This window comes from Primulina huaijiensis, chromosome 3 (assembly GCF_012295235.1).
Source record: "Primulina huaijiensis isolate GDHJ02 chromosome 3, ASM1229523v2, whole genome shotgun sequence".
Classification (NCBI taxonomy): Eukaryota; Viridiplantae; Streptophyta; class Magnoliopsida; order Lamiales; family Gesneriaceae; genus Primulina; species Primulina huaijiensis.
This window is the reverse complement of record NC_133308.1, coordinates 22,344,923-22,365,776: the sequence shown is the minus strand read 5'-3', so window position 1 is coordinate 22,365,776 and position 20,854 is coordinate 22,344,923. Positions and strand designations below refer to the sequence as shown.

Sequence of the window (20,854 nt, the reverse complement as noted above, 5' to 3'; positions counted from 1 at the left end):
CTAGAGATGGACATATGTCCAAGTCTCTGATGTCACAAATCATTATTAATAGAACTAAAGAAAATGAATTACATTGTGGTATATTAGAAAATATGTGATGAACAACTTGAAGAGAGAAAGGTAGGGACAGTGCTGTAGATAGGTGATAAATGCCTTGTCACTCCCTACCAATCCAAATTATCATCCCACTTTTGATGTCCTGAAATGTACAACAATGTAGATAAAATGTAAAAACAATTGTATGACTTTGTCAATTTGGAAATAGAGAAGAGATTAAATTGAAAGTTGAAAACATAAAACACACGGTGGAGAAGAATATTATTAGAAATGACTACAGATCCTATAATGCTAACTTGAAATTGATTACATTTTGGCAACCTTACAGAACTAGGGGAAGTATACCGAGACTTAACACCATGAAAGAATGAGAAATTATCAGCCATGTGTTCGTTAGCCCTGATGTCAATAATCCAATATATAACATTACAATCAGTATAATGTGATACCATATTTCATGCCATATTTGCAACATTAGTGTTCGAAGAATGCAGAGTACTTCCTCCCAATAGCTGCAAAATCTCAACATATTGGGCAGGAGTAAAACTAGAACCGACACCAACATATGATGTCAAAAGAAGTCTCATTATCTCCCCGGCCCAGCAATCGTGTGAGCAGTAATCCATTTCTTCTGATTATCAAACTCTTTACCCGTGCGCTTAAAATTTCCTTTCCCTTGTTGTTTATGCATGTTATGACCTGGTGGATAGCCTATCAATTTTAAGCAATTAGCCTTGATGTGTCCATTCCAGTCACAATGCTCATATGTAATCACATCCTTCTTTCGGTCATAATCTGACCTTTCTTTGAATAAAAGACAGTAGCAGACGGATCAATTGAGGCTACTGATCTATGTGATTCTTCTTGCGTGAGCAGGGAAAAAACATGTCCAACTTTCGGTAGAGGATTCATCATCAATATTTGGCTTCGAATATGCATGTAACTATAATTCAAACCCATCAAAAATTGCAACAATCACTTCTGCTGATCATGCTCTACATACTTACACGTCATGGAGCATTCACAAGAAGACAAAGTTACCAAAGAACTGTACCCATCCCACAACTGCTTGAGTTTACAAAAATACACAGAAATCATGTTATTTCCTTGAGTCAGCCTCCCAATCTCTCGATGGAAAAAAATTCTAGATCCACTGATTTTATCGAATTGGTCCTTTAAATCCGTCCAAACAGTGGAAGCATTAGTTGAATACATGATTCCACCAAAGATACTTTTCGAGACAGTGTTCATAATCCAAAAAAGAATCAACACGTTACATCTTTCCCATTGATTCAATGTAGCACCTTCAATATCAGGACGCTTACAGGTACCGTCAATAAATGCAATTTTATTTTTGGCAAAATGAGCGATTAAAATACCACGGCTCCATACACCATAATTCTCAACTACTGTTAATTGCTCGGTGACAATGTTCATACATAGAGTGTCCGAGGGATGAAGGAACAATGGATCATTGAAGTTATTAGTGTTAGCCATAGATCTAGCAAATCGCAACTTGCAATCAAACAAGTATCCAACAACAAACTGCAAAATCTGTAAAAACCACTCAACGATCTCAACCGATTGAGCTGAATAAGGACACAATCTTCCAGTGGACAATCAAATCACGAAAATGAGCTACGATCTTCAATGACTAATTGAGAATCTGTAGCAAACCTTGTGCCCAAGCTCCAACCGAACTGTCAGAAATAAAATCACCAGAATCTTACTTTGGATACCATGTTAAAACGAGTAGCTATTGGGGAGGAAAACGATTTCTTATATTGAAAAGAATTGTGAATCAACGTTTATTTACGTTTCTTTATATACGAAACCAACAAAAAGTTAAAAAAAATGTAGGAGAAAAACACGACTTTCAATACTTAAACTATTAACATTATCTAATAATTTTTAACGTGATGTCGAAAAATACTGATATAATATAAAAAATATAGACGTGCATGGTACCAGATTTTCTTGACTTGTCTTATGACACATCAATAATTGGACAAAAATGGATGAAAATTAAAATTTAGTATACTAAAACCAAATTTTGAAAAGTTAGTGAACTAAATATGGACAATTAGAACAAAAAATTTGTTTCTTTTTTGTACATGAAAGAACTTAATAGTGTCACCAGACTTGAATACATTCAACAGCAAAATTCATTTCTTACACTTGGAATATCATGTGTTCCCACTCACAAGGAAAATATCACGCTTGCGTATATATACACACACCCCGATTAAAAAATAAACATATTCAACTTAGTATTCAAGCATCGTCATCACCAACTGAAACTGATGGATTCAAAATGCAGGTTTTTGGCCGAACCGGATGCGCATATTTTAGCAACATCATGTCTCATGCTCTTAGGGCCACAAACCAAAACTCCAACATCTGATCCTTTGCATTCAAGAAGTATGCCTGCCACAATTGTACCAAGTATCTCTCATTATTTTCTGGAGCAAGAATAAAGCAGTGCAAAATCTTCTGATACATTAATTAAATAAATGTTTATCCCTCGTCATATTATGAACAATTGATTAACAATTTTAGTTTGTCAAGAGTCAATTTAGTCTCTGATGTTTCCATGTATTTTGTTTCTAGTTTTGGCCTAATCCCACTCTCATTTTTCGTTTTGTTTACGGATACGTATCTATGTTTAAAGGCGATACCCTGCTAATGTCTTGATCAACTTACAAAATTTTATTTATATATTTTGATAGCAGTGTCTAGGCATGATTGAAACACCAAAGGAAAAGATATCAAACTAGAAGAAAGAGAGCACTTACTCTTTACGTCAGGTCTAGTGCCAAAATGCACCTTCGTAGACTGTACAAGAGACTGATGAGGAAGGCTCTCAAGCTCCGTATCCATAGTACATAACCAAGAAGCCGGCGACATTGTTGGTATCGCAAAATCGACATTCTGAATCTGCTTCTCTTCAGCAGAAATCTTCCTCTTTTGCCACAAGAAAACAACACTAGCTGCTACAAAAATACTAGCACACACCAGAAACATGTCCCAAAGAATCTTGAAGCTGTAATGGTAATTATCTTTCTTACGTTCCACTGGATAGATATGGTAACGTGTAACAAGGCCTAAAGATATCAAAAACAAGACAAATGAGGACGATATTATCACAGCAAGACACAACCAGCTATTCTTGCCAAGAATCGGGGAAATAGGGGAATCCAATGGGCTTGGCTTGAACAATTTGGTTTGGATCTGCTTCTTAGAATCTTTTACGGGTTTTTCAGTTTCTCTTGTAATATATGCTTCAATCTGTAGTTGTAGATTGGAGAGGTCTAAAGGGGTACCAGATAAAGGGAGCAAAAGGTCGAGCATCGTGAGATCGGTTGTGTTCTTGAAGGTGGAGATTAGGAGAATTTTTGGAGCTTTAATGGTGGATCCTGTAGTGGTTTTGTGAATGATCTCGCGTAGTATGGATATAAATGGAGTTATGCCGCTTCCTCCGCTAATCATCACCAATGATTCGCGACTGTGACAAGTTTTAACATTGTTAGCATGTGTACGTATAGTCGCCAAGATTAAAGAAATAAATAACTAATATTTGAATCCAAGTAGCTCAATACCAGTCTAGAGCTTAATCGAATTATACGTGTTTGAACATGACTCTAAGAGTTGCACAAGCAGATCGAGAGGATAAAACATATCATTGATCTAATCGCATGCAATACAAATGATCGAGTGGCTCGACTTACGAGGAAATTGATGCCTGATCCTATTGTCTTAATTATGTCAGTTTGTTATGCTTACCTTAGAAAATGAGACGAAGCAGGTCCATAAGGTCCTTCGGTTGATACCTCGAGATGATCCAAAGAAGAAATCTGTGTATATAGCTTTTGAGTCCAACTACCTTGGCTTTTAATGGCAACGCTTAGTGTTTGTGGCTCAAGGTTAGAGTTTGAAGTCACCGTAAATGGATGCCACTGCAACTTGCATACGCTTGGAACATGCAGAAACAAGACACTCGTCGGAGTGTAACTCAACTCTGCAAGCAAAAAATTAGTTAAGCCAAGGGCTAGCAGGCAATTTCAGGGATATTAAACGAGGTAATATTGTAGCGGAACGTCACAAGTAATATCAACAAGTAATATCAATAATGAATAAAGTGACCCAAAATTAAGCAACGTCCATTCTAAACATCTCAAGGAGATAACTTTTTTATTAATAACAAAGAAACAAAATAATTGATAATACAAAGTATTTCACTCAGAACATTCTGATTTTAACCCTCGCTTTCTCTCCGCATTTCTTCTTATGATAAATACTCCGTAAGAAATCTCACACTAAATCATGTATCTCACTTCTACACTTGTGATTGTAGATGAGAGGATTTTGTGTTTTGATGTGATTTTGAAATGAAGAATGTATGAATATTTGTAGGTGAAGTTTAGGGAAAAAAACAAAAATAAAATATCATTGTTTACATAATCAAATCAATCATTTTTTATTAACACAAAACATGTGTTAATTATTTGTAAAAAATGATGTGTTTTGAATTAAAATTTGTTGGCTTGATTTGTTTAACAAAACGAAACTTACTCTTTCTACCATACTAGTAAACAGTACGTGGGCAACACGTGAAAGCAGTTTGTTTGTGCCATAATTAGTTACCCAACATGCTATGAAAATCATTACAGATTTTGTTCTCACCTGGACTTTTGGAAAACGTAAGTTCCATTGTACCGTTAGGCAAAAGGCGAGTTGAAACCAGTCTAGACTTGCGTCGTGATTGCAAGAACCTCAAATATCGATCGATAATGAACAGAAAGATTCCGGGAAGAATCAAGCATAAGTATGCTACTCCAACATGAAACATGTAGAAGAACACAAATAGAAGATATAGATGGTGAACGTAGAAGAAAACTTCGAACGCTTTCCTTCTGACACGATCAAAACTTGTTACCCACATTCCCAGGGACAAAACGAATGCAATAACTCCAGCTACATTTGACAGATAAGTGCTGCTCCATTGAAGCATCTGCAATACCGGTTTCCTCGCGTTATTAGTTTGTTTTCTTCTCGGTTCGAGGCATAAAGAAAACAAAACCTGGAAAAAACCAAGTACATGTATTTTACCAGGTACATCTGATCTGTCATCGCCCACCAGTATATGATGAATCCTACGCTGTGAACTGCAAAAAGGAAATTTGAAACATGGCCAAGCCAAATGTGATATTTGATGCTAGATTCAGATGTAAGGCCGACCAGAGGCAACAGAGACGACCCCCGAGTCACCGGGAAAAACAGGAACGCCCAACATGTGTTTCCGATGTATCCGAGCCTCAGGGATACACTACGAAACTTCGCTTGCCACCTATGATATCCAAGAAAATGACAATCTTTACTAAAAACTATAGTTCAAGCATACTGAGAAACTCATCATTCGACCATCTGTTGCATCACACTGTTTCGGCTAGAAAACTTTACACTTGAGATGTATCAGCACTAGTAACATGAACCATGATAGTAAAATTGGGTTGATTAAGATTCAACAGTTTCGAAACATACACTTTCTCTCCTGTTGTATGCATGTGGAGATTCCCAAAGCTGATATACAAATAGTTCGCCAAAGACCAGATCAGAAGTGCCACAAACATGGCTGCAAATGCAAGTTCCACTGCATTGACTATCCCCAACGGCGCCATTACCAGTGCTGGACGTCTCAATGGACGGAAACAACGCCAATTACTGTGAGGAGTTCACGCTCGATCAGTAGTTAATATATCACATATATCAAGGTTACACAACTCCAAAGTGAAAATGCCCAAGTTTACGCAGAGTGAAATTTGATGGTTGTGTATGAAAACAGATACTCATAGATTCAATATCAAAATCATACGAACTGCATGCTCAAACTTTCATTTCACATTCAATGCATGTGAGAAAGGGAACTTGGAAAAAAAACTAACAAGTAAAAGACCCAACCTCGGGGAATTCGATTTCGTCTTGAAGTGTAGATGTACGCATCCAAGAACAGCAAGAAACATGATTGGAAAACTGAATAAAAGAAGATTTGTCCCTGAAAAGATATCACAAATTTAATCAAATTAACCAACATCAACGGCAATAACATGCCCTATTACATTAAAACAAAGATTAAACCTTGTTCTCTGAAGTAAGTGGAGTTGAGATTTTTATTCAATTTGGGAGTCCATGTATTCTTGTAAACTTTTGTAGGAAGCATAGCCCATATGAAAATATACCCTACAAACACCACAAGGAAGAACACTTGCCATGCTGCATTGGATTTCATATTTCAGAATATGTATGATCTTGGATTATTTCTCTATTATTACATGTATTAAATGGGGATATTTCTTGGATTCATAGGACAAAAAAAAAGTTTTATTGACCTTTATATATATGTCAAGGTCAAGTCGAAGAAACGGCATGATTCATGCGGAAGTACAAGAATGTTGTACTGCAAGTTCGTTTTCCAGGCTCCTTGAACTCTGAACAAGTTAATTTGGATTCATTGAGATATTTTAATGATTTATTTATATAAAAGTCAAAAACTCACGTTTTGTCTTTTATGCTCAAGAGGAGCCATATACAAATTTGTCCACAAATTCTTTGAACAACATCATTCTTTTTGTTAAAATAATCATAATCCCAAACTTGATATATTATGTGTTAATTTGCCTACGTTTTTCATCCAAATATCCTCTCCCATGATAGTAGCAATAAATTTAAGTTACTTTAGACATATTTAGTGGTCATCCTTTGAGTGCTTTTCTAAACCTTGTCCACTTCCAAAGCCTCCGGCACAAATCATATGGAGATGCATGATCGATATTCCATCAACCCGTGTTATTTATCCGTCCTCGCTCAACGAAAATAATAACCTTGTTTAAGTTCATTATATACCCTAGCTAGCTAGTAAACCAAACTTTAAAAAGTTGACTCTCGGGGGGTGATTGTTAACGTAAAAGATATTGTTAATTTGTGATTAGGTTATCAAAGTACGATGCTATATTTTTTTATATATATAAAGAAATGTATTTTGGGATAAGATCTCTATCATAAATATTAGTTTCTAATTCGTTGACTTTCATTTTTTTTTTACTAATGCTGAATTTGTGAGGATGATAAAAGATGATATTTTGTAACAAAAACAAAATATGTACTGTAAATTATATAGTACAAATACTCAATGGTAGTACAATCGACTTTTTTGGGTCTTGGAGTACTTATGCTAAGGGAGTAATCTGTTGACATTATACTTAAATAGAAAATATTGGAAATAGTATATTGTAATAAATGAATATGGTCAATGTAAAATTTTGTTACATAATATATATATACACACACGTGTCACATCAACGGATGAAATAAAATAGCTGAAAATCAGAAGTTAGTGTATCAAAATCAAACATTGAAAACTTAGTGAACAAAAACTCAAAATTAAACAAGTTAGTTGAAAAAAATTGTTTTTCTTTAAATAATTCTACATACATACATATACATACATATATATATATATATATATATAGAATTATTTTATTAAACGGTTCTTCTAAGAATTATGAAGCCATGAATCTTTGAATGTTTATCTTGAATTTGTATCATTGAATTAATTAATCCAAATTATCACACGAATCTATTGTTCAGACACTCATAAAATCTTTTTCAAGTTTTTCTTTAGTTATATATACTATAATATATATACGAATGATCAGATTACCTCTCTATGACATACAATTAATAATTAAAATTTGACTTTTGATTCAATGATGTTTTCAAGTTTAATTACCATGATACCCATACCCAACAAAAGTAATTGCAATACTATCTTTTGTTTTACAAAATAATCAGAACGACCACAAACAAATTATAGAATATCATGAAAATTACATATTAATTTAATGTGTAATAGTATTTAATTATTTTACAAAATAATCAGAACGACCACAAAGAAATTATAGAATATCATGAAAATTACATATTAATTCAATGTGTAATAGTATTTAACCCAATGTCCGTTTGCATGAATCTCTTTGCTGTCACATATATCTAAGAACTAGCGTTCCAAAACCAATACCAAGAAATGTAGCAATTGATATTCCAAATATTCCCACAAGAATTCCAGGCATAACTAATGATCCCCACCCTTTAGCTGTGGCCATTCCACATGCTGTTGTAGGCCCTCCAATATTAGCATTTGATGCTAACAGCAAATGCTTTGAGTCGATCCGAAATAATTTACCAAGACCAATTATAACGATGAGATGCGCGGTCACTTGTACAAAAGCGAACAAGAAAATACCCGGTGCTGTGTTGATTACGTTCCATATGCTGCCACTAGCACCCAAAACCGCAAAAAAGATCTGTTTGCAAAAGAATAGGTGATCCAGACATAAAAGTATTAGTCAACACAAGACGTGCTAAGAGAGTGTAATTTGGTGTAGATCTGGTTAGTCCTCGACTAAAAAGGGGGTCAGAAATGAATATAGAGTTATTTTGCTCTGATAAATGTGACAAAATGCCAGGTTTTTGGTATTAAATAGGCAGAATTGTTACAAGATTACAGCCACCTCAAGTCAAATGAAGATAGATACTGAAACTTGCAAATTTCTATAATATACTGGAAGTTGAATTGCAGAGGCATAATCTCATAGTAAAATGCACTGTGGTTACCTGCATTAATATTACAGAAAATGCATCACCAGCGGGTGCCAAGCGGCGGAAGAAACGTGGAAGCAAAGTTGCTAAAACAACAATTATTGCCGTGATTGCAGAAAGATCGCTTCCTTGAATCCCGAAGAAATTTGTAAGAGAAGTGGCAGCTTTGCAGATAGAAAAGGAAACAGCAATTGCTGTAGCAACGGGGAGTACTGAGAGTTGGCTCTCATTAGACACAGGACATGAAGAAATGTCTGCATAAGATAAAATGAAGGCAATTCCATCAAGTGTTTGATTTACTTTATATGTTGAGGAGGAATAAATAAATGCCTTTAGCTATTGTCGGCCGTGTGTTCTGAATTAACATCATAATCATCACTTAGGTTACATTTGGATCGATGGATTTGAAATTCATGGATTTCGATTCTAGTTTTACTGACCATGAAACAACAGATGAAATCTTAAATCCATATCTTACTTATTTATACACCGATTACACAAAATAAAATAGATTTTAAATGCCTCTATTATTAGGTGATCCTGAAATTTATCCTCATTAACAAACACTATCTAAATATTCAAAAGCTACATTTGAATTTTATGATCTTACTTATATAAAACTACAAAAATACATTTGAAATTCATAGTTTGAAATCCATCGATCCAAATACAACCTTAAAGCATTTGGCATAACAACAAATGTTCGATTCTAAAATTAGTATCTAAGCCAATGTCATGTGCTTAATTCTCATGAATTAATTAATCGGAGCAATTATAGGGAATAAGGGAATCTACCGGACAACATGATTGCCTATATGGCAAAATGATTGAGATATGAGCTTGTGCTAATGTATCTTTTAAAAAGATTTTACTTGAACGCAACCATCAGCAACAATTTTTTGTACAACAACAAAAATATTAGTTCTATGTTTAAGAAGTAAAGATCGAACATGCCAAAAGTTTTCATGCCCCTCGTGCCCATTGGAGTTGAGGTTGCCTAATTAACCATAAAGCTTTAACCACCATTAAAAATTGAACATCCAAGGGAGCACGTAACTTTCATAGAAAAAACTTATGCATTGGTCCAATTTTCTTTTTATACGTCCGATGTCGGCACACACAAATGCTTACACTTTCTACCATAGGATGAGAATACTTTTAGAATAAAAAGTTCTACCGATAAGTGTAACCATGAATTTCTTGCTTCAAATATTTCAAGGTTCAATTTTCTACCTTTACATACCATCATTCAGCTTTGATACCTCTGGAGGGATTTTGGAGGCTAATGAAAACAAGATAACGAAATACAGAGCACAGATGATGTTATCTGCTGCTACACCAGCAGCTATAACTGATGGAGACGTGCCAAGTGCCTCTGAGATTGCAACATAATTGATTGCTGCGTGAAATGGAAACATGATCATGAGGATTAATTAAATGCATAAATCAAGAATAGCAGCGAAAACGCAATATAACAGAGATTTATGCACAAAGCATCAGCACAGATTGTGTTATCTGTCATGGTTAGTACCTGTATGGATTTTCTTATTTAAATGGATAGAGTTTGAGAAGTCTAAAAGGATAATGTAAGGCGGGCTACGACCCTGCAGGTAGTTTCTGAATGTTATGATTTTTAAGTATGACTTTGTTTTGTATTCACGTAATTCTATAAGCCTTTGTTTTTATTTTTTTCGTCTGATTTTTGTTTGTTGTTCCTAACATAAATTATGGAAAAGCATTTCATTAATCGAAAGAAAATGTTTTCTCGACTTGGAAGATATGTAAGAAGGTTAGATAAGGAACTACTTGCCTCCACCAATATAACTACCCATGAGAGCAGCAGCTATTTTCCAGTTATCCTGACCAAGTGAACGCATAGGCACCAATAGGAATGCCACTATTGTCCCAACGACAGTTGCAACTGAAATTTAAATTGAAGGAAGAAAAAAAGTTCAGTTAATTTTTCAATGTATAGGACAAGATCAGATCTACATAACATAGTGCAGTTAAATGAAAAAAAAAATTACAATTACAAAAAATACTAGAAAATAGCGCTCTGGTTACTAGAAGATGATATTTGCATTTCCTTAGAAATTTGATAAAACTACAGTAAATAGGTGAATTGCACTTCTATGCGACTTCAGGAATCGGTTTAAAATTATGCTAATCCAGAAACTATGTATCAAAGAAACTTACGCGTAATTACACTTAATAGTACGTCAATCTCCAAACCACCAAAGGGAGGACCATGATTCCTAGTTAAGTGCTACTCACATCTACTAGTCTATCCAACCGAGCTGACAGCCTAAAAGACATCAAAGACACTTGTGTCAACGAAACACAAATTATGTAAGCTCTCCATAGGAGATATCAATTTCTAACTTTAAATATATTATACAAGTTCTCTAGTTGTATTATAACAACAAAGAAAATTCTCAAACGGCGATTATCAAGGGCATAGGAAACCAACTTTTCATATCTTGAAAACTTAAATGAATGATATTTTCAATGAGCATGCTACCAATAACACCAACATGAGTCATCAATTTATATTATAAATGGGTGTTGTTGTGCCCAACTTAAATACAACATGTTATTATCTTCCACTAAGTTTATAAAGATCTAAGAACATAAAAATCCAAGATTTGTCATGGAGTAGAGAACTTCAACAGCATCTGAACCAATACCAAATAAAGGAATGCATTCCTAAAAAGGGTTATATCAAGTACTGGATTTAAACTTCTACAGATGGATTCACAACCTATCGAATTTTATACTTGAGAAAAGACAAAATCCTATTGAATCAAGTCAAGCTTCTGGAATGAAGAAACACACCTGATCCTAACAGAAAAGCCAAGAACAAAGTCCCAGTAGACTGTACAACTTGTCGCAAATCAGCTCTAAACAGCAGCATTGGTATTGTTAATGGTAGCAAATACTGAAACACCATCGAATATGCCGGTGCGTCGTGAGGTATTATCCCTAGATTACTTGCCGCAAGCCCCATTAAAATGCTGACCAATGCAGCACTTACCATGCTCCCAATCTTAGTCTTTTCCGACCTTCATTCAATTAATGAATCTCGCCTCAAACAAACCATCTCAAGATTCATACTTTTCTCAGGATAAATGAAAAAACGGTATTTCTACACGAAACCCACAAGCTAAAAACCATAATAATTTCTCAAAAAGGGAAAAAACAATCAAAGACTGAACAGATAATTTAATATTTTCTCAAGATTGGAATACCAGAGGCCGAAGGTGCCGGTTGCCAGGAGTGCAGTCCATACACCCCAGTCATCATTAGGGGAAATCAATGGCGAATTATTCATATGAGAATTGAGCACTAATGGGGTGTCATTAAACTTTCTTTTCTCGAAAAAACTCCATTTTGACGAAGGAAATACATACGACTGTTTGTTGATGATGGGTTTGCCTCCATTATGGGCTTTACAGTGAGTTTGTGGCGACAGAGAAGAACAGAAGAGAGCACACGGTGATACTACCGTCGCCATTGACGGCGAGCTTAACAGAGGTTATTAATGCCGCCCGATACCTTCTGCAAGAATATTTTGGAAACAAATCCTCGTTTCGTTGTGCCACGTGGCAGGAAACACATAATAAATAAATTTACGAAAATATCAAATAATTTATTTTAAAAACATTTGTTAATGGGAGGGGCCGGAGTTTCAAAACCCCGGCAGCTAAGTTTTATTAGAAAATTTCAAATCGTTTTAATTTTGACAAACATAATTATTTTTTACATTGTTTAAATTAAAATAACTTAATACTATTAATAAAAGGAATAATAATAATTTATATTAAATAAATCAATAATAATAGTTCTAGTAACAATGTCAAAAAATATTAAATAAATAATTATATTTATCAAAATAAAAAAAATTATACCCCTTGAAAAAATAAAACTAGGACATGGGTCATTCTTGGTAATTAATATCATTTATAAATTCTTAATGACTCTGAAAGTGTGATTAAAATGGTTCAAAGCTTAAATCACATCTTTCTCAAAGCAAACGCTTATTATGGATGAGGCGGAATGGGCGAGTTTGTCATCCCCATCTCCCTCATCACATTTTATCTTTATCCTCGTAAATATCCCGATTCCAGTTTTTTCGGATATTTTTTATACTGTAAGTAACAAATCATCATTTTCGTTCCAAAAATATTAATGAGATGAAAATAATATTAATATCAGTATTATTAATATTATTATTATAAATATAATTTTCGAGACATGTTCGAAATGAAATATTATCATCATGTTCACCCCAAACTATTTCATAGATTTTAAAACTCGAAATAAAAAAAAAAATGGAGATCCCGGTCTTGTTATCCATATGATTAAATATATGATTTCTTCTTACTCTATCCAGTCACTCTCCCATTCTTAAAATGGAAACTTTACCTTAAAAATACGTAGGAATATAAAGAATTTTGGGGCATTTCCGTTTAAATATTCTAACGATACGGTTTGAAAGTCAAACGTCGCACTGTTCTTGCTTAGGCTTTTTCCACTTAAACAACTAATTCTTGGTGTTTGCTGCCGAAATGATGGTCGATAATATGGTGTTAAATAATGACCCCACCAATAAAAATCTTGTCCAGCTCTCACAAAATTTCTTGCAAGTGAAAGCAACTCCCTGAGTTCTGTCTCTACAGATCCTCATATTTGTTCAAGAATTTTCTCAACATTTTCTGTAAGACACTTCGCACATCGTAATTACCTGACTAAATGCAGTTGCGAGAAATCCCAAGATTTAGTGCTACTGATTTGTGTTAGATAACCAGTTATTCCTCAAGTTATCAGCACCCTTTTGGTTGAAAGTTCGAATCCACTCGAATCTTGTGTCACTTTCTAATAATTTTTGTGTCCTTGTTCATAAAAACCGTCCACTTTTTCTCTGTCATCCACTCAAATCCACTCGCTATAATTCATTCATTCTTTTTTCTGGAAGAATCTTGTTTTCAAATTCCAACAAGTTTCTTCCATGGACGTGAAATTTCTTCAGTTTCTGTGTTTAACTTTGTGTAAATTTCTTCTCTCGAGTGCTTTTACTCCCCAAGATAATTACCTTATCAACTGTGGATCAAGTGCAAGTACTGTAGTTTCTGATAACAGGCACTTTCTTGGGGATGCTTCAAAGAATGGTTCAAGGTACATGTCTGGAGGTAAATCTATTGCTCTCAAAAATCCAAACCCTTCTCCCAATTCTTCTGTACTTTACAGCACTGCTAGAGTTTTCACTTCAGCTTCAATCTATGAATTTGACGTCAAGAATCTTGGGATCCATTTAGTTCGGATGCATTCCTCTCCATTTATCTCTCAGAATTATGATCTGAAAAATAGTAATTTTAGCGTTTTGGCAAACGGGGTTTCACTTTTGAGCAATTTTGGTGCTGATATTACTATTTTGAAAGAGTTCTTCTTGATGGTGGATGAAGAAAATCTTGAGATTTTGTTAAAGCCTAGTAGTGATTCAGATTTTGCGTATGTGAATGCAGTTGAGTTTTTTTCAACTCCCGAAGATTTTTTTATCGATGCCGGTGGGCTGGCATTGATTACTTCTGATGGGATTCAAGAATTTAAGCAGAATATCACTTCCCAAGTTTTAGAAACTGTTCATAGGATTAATGTTGGAGGGTCGAAAATAACACCATTCAATGATACCTTTGGAGATATTGGATCCCAGATGAAGATTATCTTAGCTTGAAATCTGCGGCAAAAATTGTTACTACCAATTATCCACCAAACTATCAACCCGGTGGGGCAACACGGGAGAATGCCCCTGATAATGTGTATATGACTGCACAAGAAATGAATATAGCTAATGGGAGTTTGAATTTTTTGTTCAATATTACATGGGATTTCCCAGTTCGATCTGAGGATGGTATGTTCATAGTCCGATTACATTTTTGTGACATTGTTAGTATTGGACTTAACTCGTTGTACTTTAACATATATATAAATGGGATCACTGCATATAAAGATGTTGATTTGTCTGTTCTTGCTTTCCACGAGCTCGCATCGCCTTATTATATTGATTTTGCGGTTGAAAATGCTAAAAAGTCAAATGTCATGCGTATTAGTGTTGGTCCTTCCGATTTGAGTAATACTTTGATGAAAAATGCTATACTAAATGGGGTGGAGATAATGAGAATGGTGGATTTTGTGGCTTTAGCGAAGACATCTAACAAGAAACATTTGTGGATTTTGGTTTGTTCAATTGTTGAAGGATTTTTTGCGCTGATATTGGCTTCTGTGCATATTTTTGTTTGTCTCAAATGCAAGAAAAGAAGGGTAAAACAAAAACGAAGACGTTCGGAAAGTGTAGGTTGGACTTCTGTTCGTGGTAGTTCATATGCAATTTCTGAAGGAACCGCACTTGCCTCTCCTGGCCCTTATGGATATTATGGTCTGAGAATTCCCTTTTTGGATATTCAGGCGGCAGCGAATGATTTTGACAAGAATCTGGTTTTTGGTTCAGGTGGTTTTGGCACTGTGTACAAAGGGATTCTTAAAGACAACATTAAGGTTGCTGTGAAGCGTGGCGTGCCTGGTTCGAGGCAAGGAGTACCTGAATTCCAGACTGAAATTACCGTGCTGTCCAAGATTCGTCACTGCCATCTTGTTTCACTTGTGGGCTATTGTGAAGAGCAATCTGAAATGATTCTTGTTTACGAGTATATGGAGAAAGGGCCATTAAGACATCATTTGTACGGAACAACATTACCACATTTATCATGGAAACAAAGGCTTGAAATATGCATTGGGGCAGCTAGAGGCCTTCACTATCTCCACACCGGATGAAAATTATGTTGCTAAGGTGGCAGATTTTGGTCTCTCGAGATCTGGTCCTTGCCTTGATGAAACTCACGTAAGCACAGGAGTAAAGGGTAGTTTCGGATATCTTGATCCTGAATACTTTCGGAGACAGCAACTTACGGATAAATCCGATGTTTATTCATTTGGAGTCGTTCTTTTCGAGGTTTTATGTGCTAGACCAGCAGTCGATCCATTGCTTAACCGGGATCAGGTGAATCTAGCCGAATGGGCGATGGAGTGGCAAAAGAAGGGGCTCATTGAGAAAATCGTGGATCATCGAATACTAAACCAGATAAAACCGAGCTCGTTGAAAAAGTTCGGGGGAACAGCAGAGAAGTGTTTGGCTGATTATGGGGTCGACAGGCCGACAATGGGGGAGGTTTTGTGGAACTTGGAACACGCATATCAACTTCAAACAAATGAGCCACAAACTGTGAAGGACAATATTTTATCTGATGATCCAGGAGCTCGAAGGCTCGTTCGGGGCGATCCCATGAGCAGTGAAGATGTTGGTCGAGGGGGTGACGGTAGTTCGGACATATCGACTACTCGAGTTTTTTCCCAGCTTCTGACCAATAAAGGGAGATGAGATTAGAGACTCATAGCATCTGATTTTTTTAATATAATGCGGAAAAAGGTGATTGTGATATTCAGTATAAAAGAAGTTTTTGTTGGTACGTTATTCTTGTTTGAAACGACAAATAATTTTGTGATATTATCTTTATCTTACAAAACAAGTTCAGTAATTTGCAAATGTCACATTGACTTGTAGTTATAGTTCATCTGACATCAAGTTTTTAATGAGTTATTGGATTTATGATTTTATAGTAACAAATTCATTTATATATATATATATATATATATATACTAACTATACTAAAAGAGGGAATAAGTGGGAATTGGCCAGTTTAGGCCCGGTAGCAGGTAAAACCCATAACACGTGTTTCTTCCAAGGGGCAATATCACGTGGGCTTGGCGCTTCTCTCCACGACATCATAGAAGTACCGGTTGCAGTGAGCTTTCTTCTTCCCTTCGTCCTTCGTTTTCGTCTTCCCCCACTGCAGCGAGCAAAGTTGCGGTTTCTTCCTCTTCGTTTACCTCGCCTTCCTTTGTTTCGTCGCCTTGGTTTTCGCCTTTCCCCCTCAGCAAAAAAAGTTTGCTTGGTGTGTCGTTTGTATCCTTCTTCTTCCAGCTTCTCGGTGTCCCCTCTGTTGCGTTGCTTTCCCCTTTCTTGGAATTGGTAAGCTTCTACAGTGTTTGCTTTCTTCCCCTTTTTTTAGCTTATTTTAAATTCTTCGGCTTCTTCTTCTCCTGATCTTGTTTTGTGTCTCCGACTTCTTGAGTTGCATCGTTTTTGGTTGGTTAGCTTCATTGTTCTGTTTTCCCCTCGTTTATTTTTCTCTCTTCGATATTCTCCCTCATGCTTTTACCTTGCCTTGGTTTTTGCCTTTTCCCCATCGCAGCGAGCAAAGTCCAACAAAATAGGCTTGTTCGGTGTGTTGTCGGCGTCCTCCTTCTTCCAGTTCCTCGGGCTCACCTCTGCTGCATGCCTTTCCACCTTCTTGCCATTGGTAAGCTTCTACTGTTTAACTTTGCTCCCCATTTTCCCTCTGTACAACTTAAAACATTGGTTTTGTTCTTGTTCTACTTGTCCTCCTTTTACAGTTGCTTCGTTTTTTGTTTTTAGCTTCCTTACTCTGTCTCTGTCTAGGATAATAAGCCAAAGAACCCTCTGTTAATTGATGGATGCCAAAGGAGCAGATTGTTTTCATTTTCTGCAATAGGTTTTGGTCTAAATCATGTGTGTTTTTCACATGTATATGAGCCTGGACTAGCTAATGAAATTTCCTCAATTTCATTTTGTTGCTTATCTTGTCTAATCTGTCAACTTATCTTTTTATGCTATTTAGGCACGGAAAGCTTCTCCCTGATGTGTACATATCAATGTTGGAACCTTTGAAGTAAGAATTTTGTTGATGGCAAGATGTTTTCATGATTATGCAGGTGAGCCTTACTTTTGAGGAGCCTGGATTTGGTGTGACAATTGTCAAGCTCACACACATCGATATACCTTTGGAAGATAGGTTTGTAACTCTTGATCGAGTAATTTTTTTTTTTTTTTGAATCTTTTGTGATTTTTTGATTTCTCGTCAATAATTTATGATCTTGTAGATATGGTAATGCAACGGTGGTGGAAAATACTGAGAGAGGATGGAGGGATCTTATTTTCCACAAAATACGAGCTGTTTGTGGCTTTGGAATGTGAATTTTTCTTCTCTGCTCTTATATTATTGAAGAACTTTGTCATAATTTCTTGACTATTGAAATATGGAGTTAAAGTGACTTAACAACCAAAATTTGTGGACCGTGTTACACGAAAGGTCGTTTCTGGTGAATTTTTTAATGCAATATCGTAATTTTTTTGCGATCAGCAATTTACTCCTTGGTTGTGGTGAATAATGATATTATATGTTTCCACGTCACATTTCCATGAATTTCCTGTCTGTATTGTGTTTGTGATTAAGATCCTAGATAATGGTTCATTAATCTCTGCTGGTTTCTGCTTGTTAACTCTAACGATAGCATGCCTAGATATTTAAAACTGGGTGATTTATAATATTTGGGAAATAGGATAACGATTGCAGAATCCTTCATCATAAAAAAAATTGGTTTTTGCTCTAGATTTGTTAGTTTGAAGCTCTTGTATCATAGGGGTGAGACAAAATTTGAATTACATGTTTTCTTGGGTTCATTTTGGGCTTCTTCCACTCCCGATGTTTTCAAATCGTGTACTGTGACACTTATTTTACTTCTTGTACACACCAATATCTTCTTTTCATTATTTGCATTTCACTACTTTCAAAAGAAAATAATTCCCACACGCTAATTGTAAATGGATTGGAAAAGCCTCTTTTCACCGGGAATTAGTCTCTGTACTTACATTAGCGTTTTGTGGCCTTTTACACACTTGAGAGACACCTTGATCCTTTCTGTCTCTAAGTGTGAGGACATGATCAACTGTCTTATTCAACGCGTATAAAAATATGCTGTAAGAAATGGACTTTTCTGGACATAAATGAAAAGAATTTTGGGGAAAAAAATGAAATTGCACGGACATGAATAAATAAATCCCCTTTAAATGTTTGATCTTGAGCCATTGAGAAAAACTCACATGAATAGGAAGGAAGCTTAATCGGAATGAATAAAAAATTTTCTTCTATGATAATAAGAAGTTTGATTTGTTTTACCGATAAGGTCTACAGTTCGAGCCTGTATATAATATTTTGAAGTTACCACATTTATAAATTCATTGACGTCAACATCATTAAATGTAAAACACTTATAACTAATACCAAAATACGGATACTCTATTTTCGAATTTATAATAATTTATTTATGAAGTAGATATTTCATTATATTTAAGATAAAGCAATACATTATATTCAATTTGTAACATGTTATTAAACATCACACCAATTAAGTCTTTTTTCTTACTATTTTCACTTTTATAAATTCTTTTTTTTCCCCATATTTTTCTCTTTGTTAAAAACAATGTTAATTTGTAATAATAATCGTTTGAATACGAATACAAAAGAACTAAAAAAAATACTATGCTCACACATATAAACATATAATTAGTAACTCTAAAAAAATATAAATACTCATATTTTATACTATATACTTGGGTAGGACACCTCAAGAATTGAGGTGCCCATACCTAGTATATATATAAATAAGAAAAACGAGTATGCGCGTTGGATTCCTATGTTTAAGGCGCTTTATTTAATTGAATCATTGTTTCAAAAATTTTTTTTTTAATTGAATCATCAAATAAGGCTGGTGCGAAGTTGGATTCCCCGCCATTTACCTATCAATAATTGTTGACGTCATTAAAGCTTATTAATTTAAAGATTTATTAATCAATTGATAAATTGATTATTTATTAATTGAAAAAGTATTTTTATTTTAATTAATATAAATTCAATTAAATAAACAAATTATTGTGTTTTATCAATGTTAATATTTTATTCTTTGAATTAATATACATAAAAATTCATTGTACATTTATATTTATTAAAATAAGTAAGTGATATTCATTATTTTTATTAATTAAATAATATTCATTATATCAACTAATCAAATAAAATTTACCATATAAACAAAAAATCATGTAATTAAATTTAAGGAAAAACAAACAACAATAAAAACAAACAACAATATAAATATATTTTACTAAATTTTCGTAGTTATGTTTATAATTTTAGATATTTGTTAAATTATGATATTGACTTGACTATAGTTTTATTCATGGGTCTCAAACAATGTTCTAAAAAGTCCGCTTAAGTCTCGCTTACGTGCGCTTAAGCTTGAAGCTCGATAAAACCGTCCCGCTTCGGAGAAAGCAGAAAAAAGCGGTCAAACGGTAGGTTTGACCGAATTAAGCGTAATTAAAACGTTTAATTACGCGTACTTAAGCACAATTAATCACATCTATTTATTTTTTAGTTTTTTATTTTAAAATAATAAATTAGGTTTATAATTTAGATGTTTATTTTTAAATTTTAATTATGATTAAGCGTGTCTGATAATGATTTGACAAATATTTAACATTTTTAATGTGGTCTAGTTGCAAAAACAAATAAAGATTGTAATTTTGAGATTTTTATGCTTCTATAAATATGAGAATTAATGCATCAGACTTAAGTTTATCATATTTATGTATTATTTTATCTATTTATTGGTTTGAGATAATTACAATTACACTAAAGATAAAAAACGCTTTTTCACGCTTAAGTCTGTGTTAATCTCGCTTAAACTTGAAAGCTTGAAGCTCGACATCCGCGCTTCGAGACGCTTCACGCTTTTTAGAACATTGGTCTCAAGTCATTATTATCTTATTAAATTATCTGAATTATTAATTTAGCACATTATCCCAAGTCGAACCGAAAAAAATATTATTTTAGAGAAATTATTAATTTATTGAGTAATAATTTATATATATTTTTATTTATTTATATAATATACCTCCAAAATTAATATGCATTCATAAGAATATTTTAATAAACCTCAACACGTAATACATGCGTGTATATATTTTTTCCTTTTTTGAGTTGTGAGAGATATTTTTTTCAATTAAATTTCAAATTTAAATTTCGTTTCAAATAAATCATCGACACTGATGTGAACATTTTAGTTCTATTGAGATGGAAGTTTGTGGCAAAGGAAATACCACTAGGATTGATTAATGGCTATCCATGATGCACATATAAAATATTTTAATTTCACTAAATCTATATAT

At 34.3% G+C, this 20,854-nt stretch overlaps 3 protein-coding genes, 1 long non-coding RNA gene and 1 pseudogene across 7 annotated transcripts; 2 read left to right on the top strand and 3 right to left on the bottom strand.

Moving 5' to 3' along the window:
• Window positions 1-1,032: 1,032 nt before the first annotated feature.
• On the bottom strand, window positions 1,033-1,554 carry LOC140972568 (uncharacterized). The gene has a single exon (XM_073434975.1). It carries the CDS (start codon window positions 1,552-1,554, stop codon window positions 1,033-1,035), a length of 522 nt encoding a protein of 173 aa, XP_073291076.1.
• Window positions 1,555-2,177: 623 nt separating this feature from the next.
• Window positions 2,178-6,404, bottom strand: LOC140973782 (ferric reduction oxidase 4-like). Its single transcript, XM_073436844.1, has 8 exons — window positions 6,193-6,404; window positions 6,016-6,109; window positions 5,599-5,778; window positions 5,167-5,404; window positions 4,741-5,068; window positions 3,841-4,075; window positions 2,853-3,562; window positions 2,178-2,484 (listed from the first exon to the last, which is right to left on the bottom strand). The coding sequence occupies exons 1-8, from the start codon at window positions 6,341-6,343 to the stop codon at window positions 2,345-2,347; spliced, it is 2,076 nt and encodes a 691-aa protein (XP_073292945.1). The 5' UTR covers window positions 6,344-6,404; the 3' UTR covers window positions 2,178-2,344.
• Window positions 6,405-7,986: 1,582 nt separating this feature from the next.
• On the bottom strand, window positions 7,987-12,285 carry LOC140973778 (uncharacterized). The gene is made up of 6 exons (XM_073436839.1): window positions 11,961-12,285; window positions 11,548-11,774; window positions 10,523-10,633; window positions 9,956-10,111; window positions 8,728-8,966; window positions 7,987-8,417 (listed from the first exon to the last, which is right to left on the bottom strand). The coding sequence occupies exons 1-6, from the start codon at window positions 12,224-12,226 to the stop codon at window positions 8,094-8,096; spliced, it is 1,323 nt and encodes a 440-aa protein (XP_073292940.1). The 5' UTR covers window positions 12,227-12,285; the 3' UTR covers window positions 7,987-8,093.
• Window positions 12,286-13,287: 1,002 nt separating this feature from the next.
• LOC140973777 (probable receptor-like protein kinase At5g24010) lies at window positions 13,288-16,247 on the top strand (annotated as a pseudogene).
• A 264-nt stretch (window positions 16,248-16,511) lies between these two features.
• LOC140973776 (uncharacterized) lies at window positions 16,512-18,708 on the top strand. Of its 4 annotated transcripts, none has more exons than XR_012174682.1 (3): window positions 16,512-16,795; window positions 17,019-17,639; window positions 17,728-18,708. It is a non-coding gene; the product is annotated as an uncharacterized lncRNA (long non-coding RNA). The 4 variants fall into 4 exon arrangements; XR_012174681.1 differs by having other exon boundaries at window positions 16,512-17,339; window positions 17,466-17,639; XR_012174680.1 differs by having other exon boundaries at window positions 16,512-17,371; window positions 17,466-17,639.
• Window positions 18,709-20,854: the final 2,146 nt, after the last annotated feature.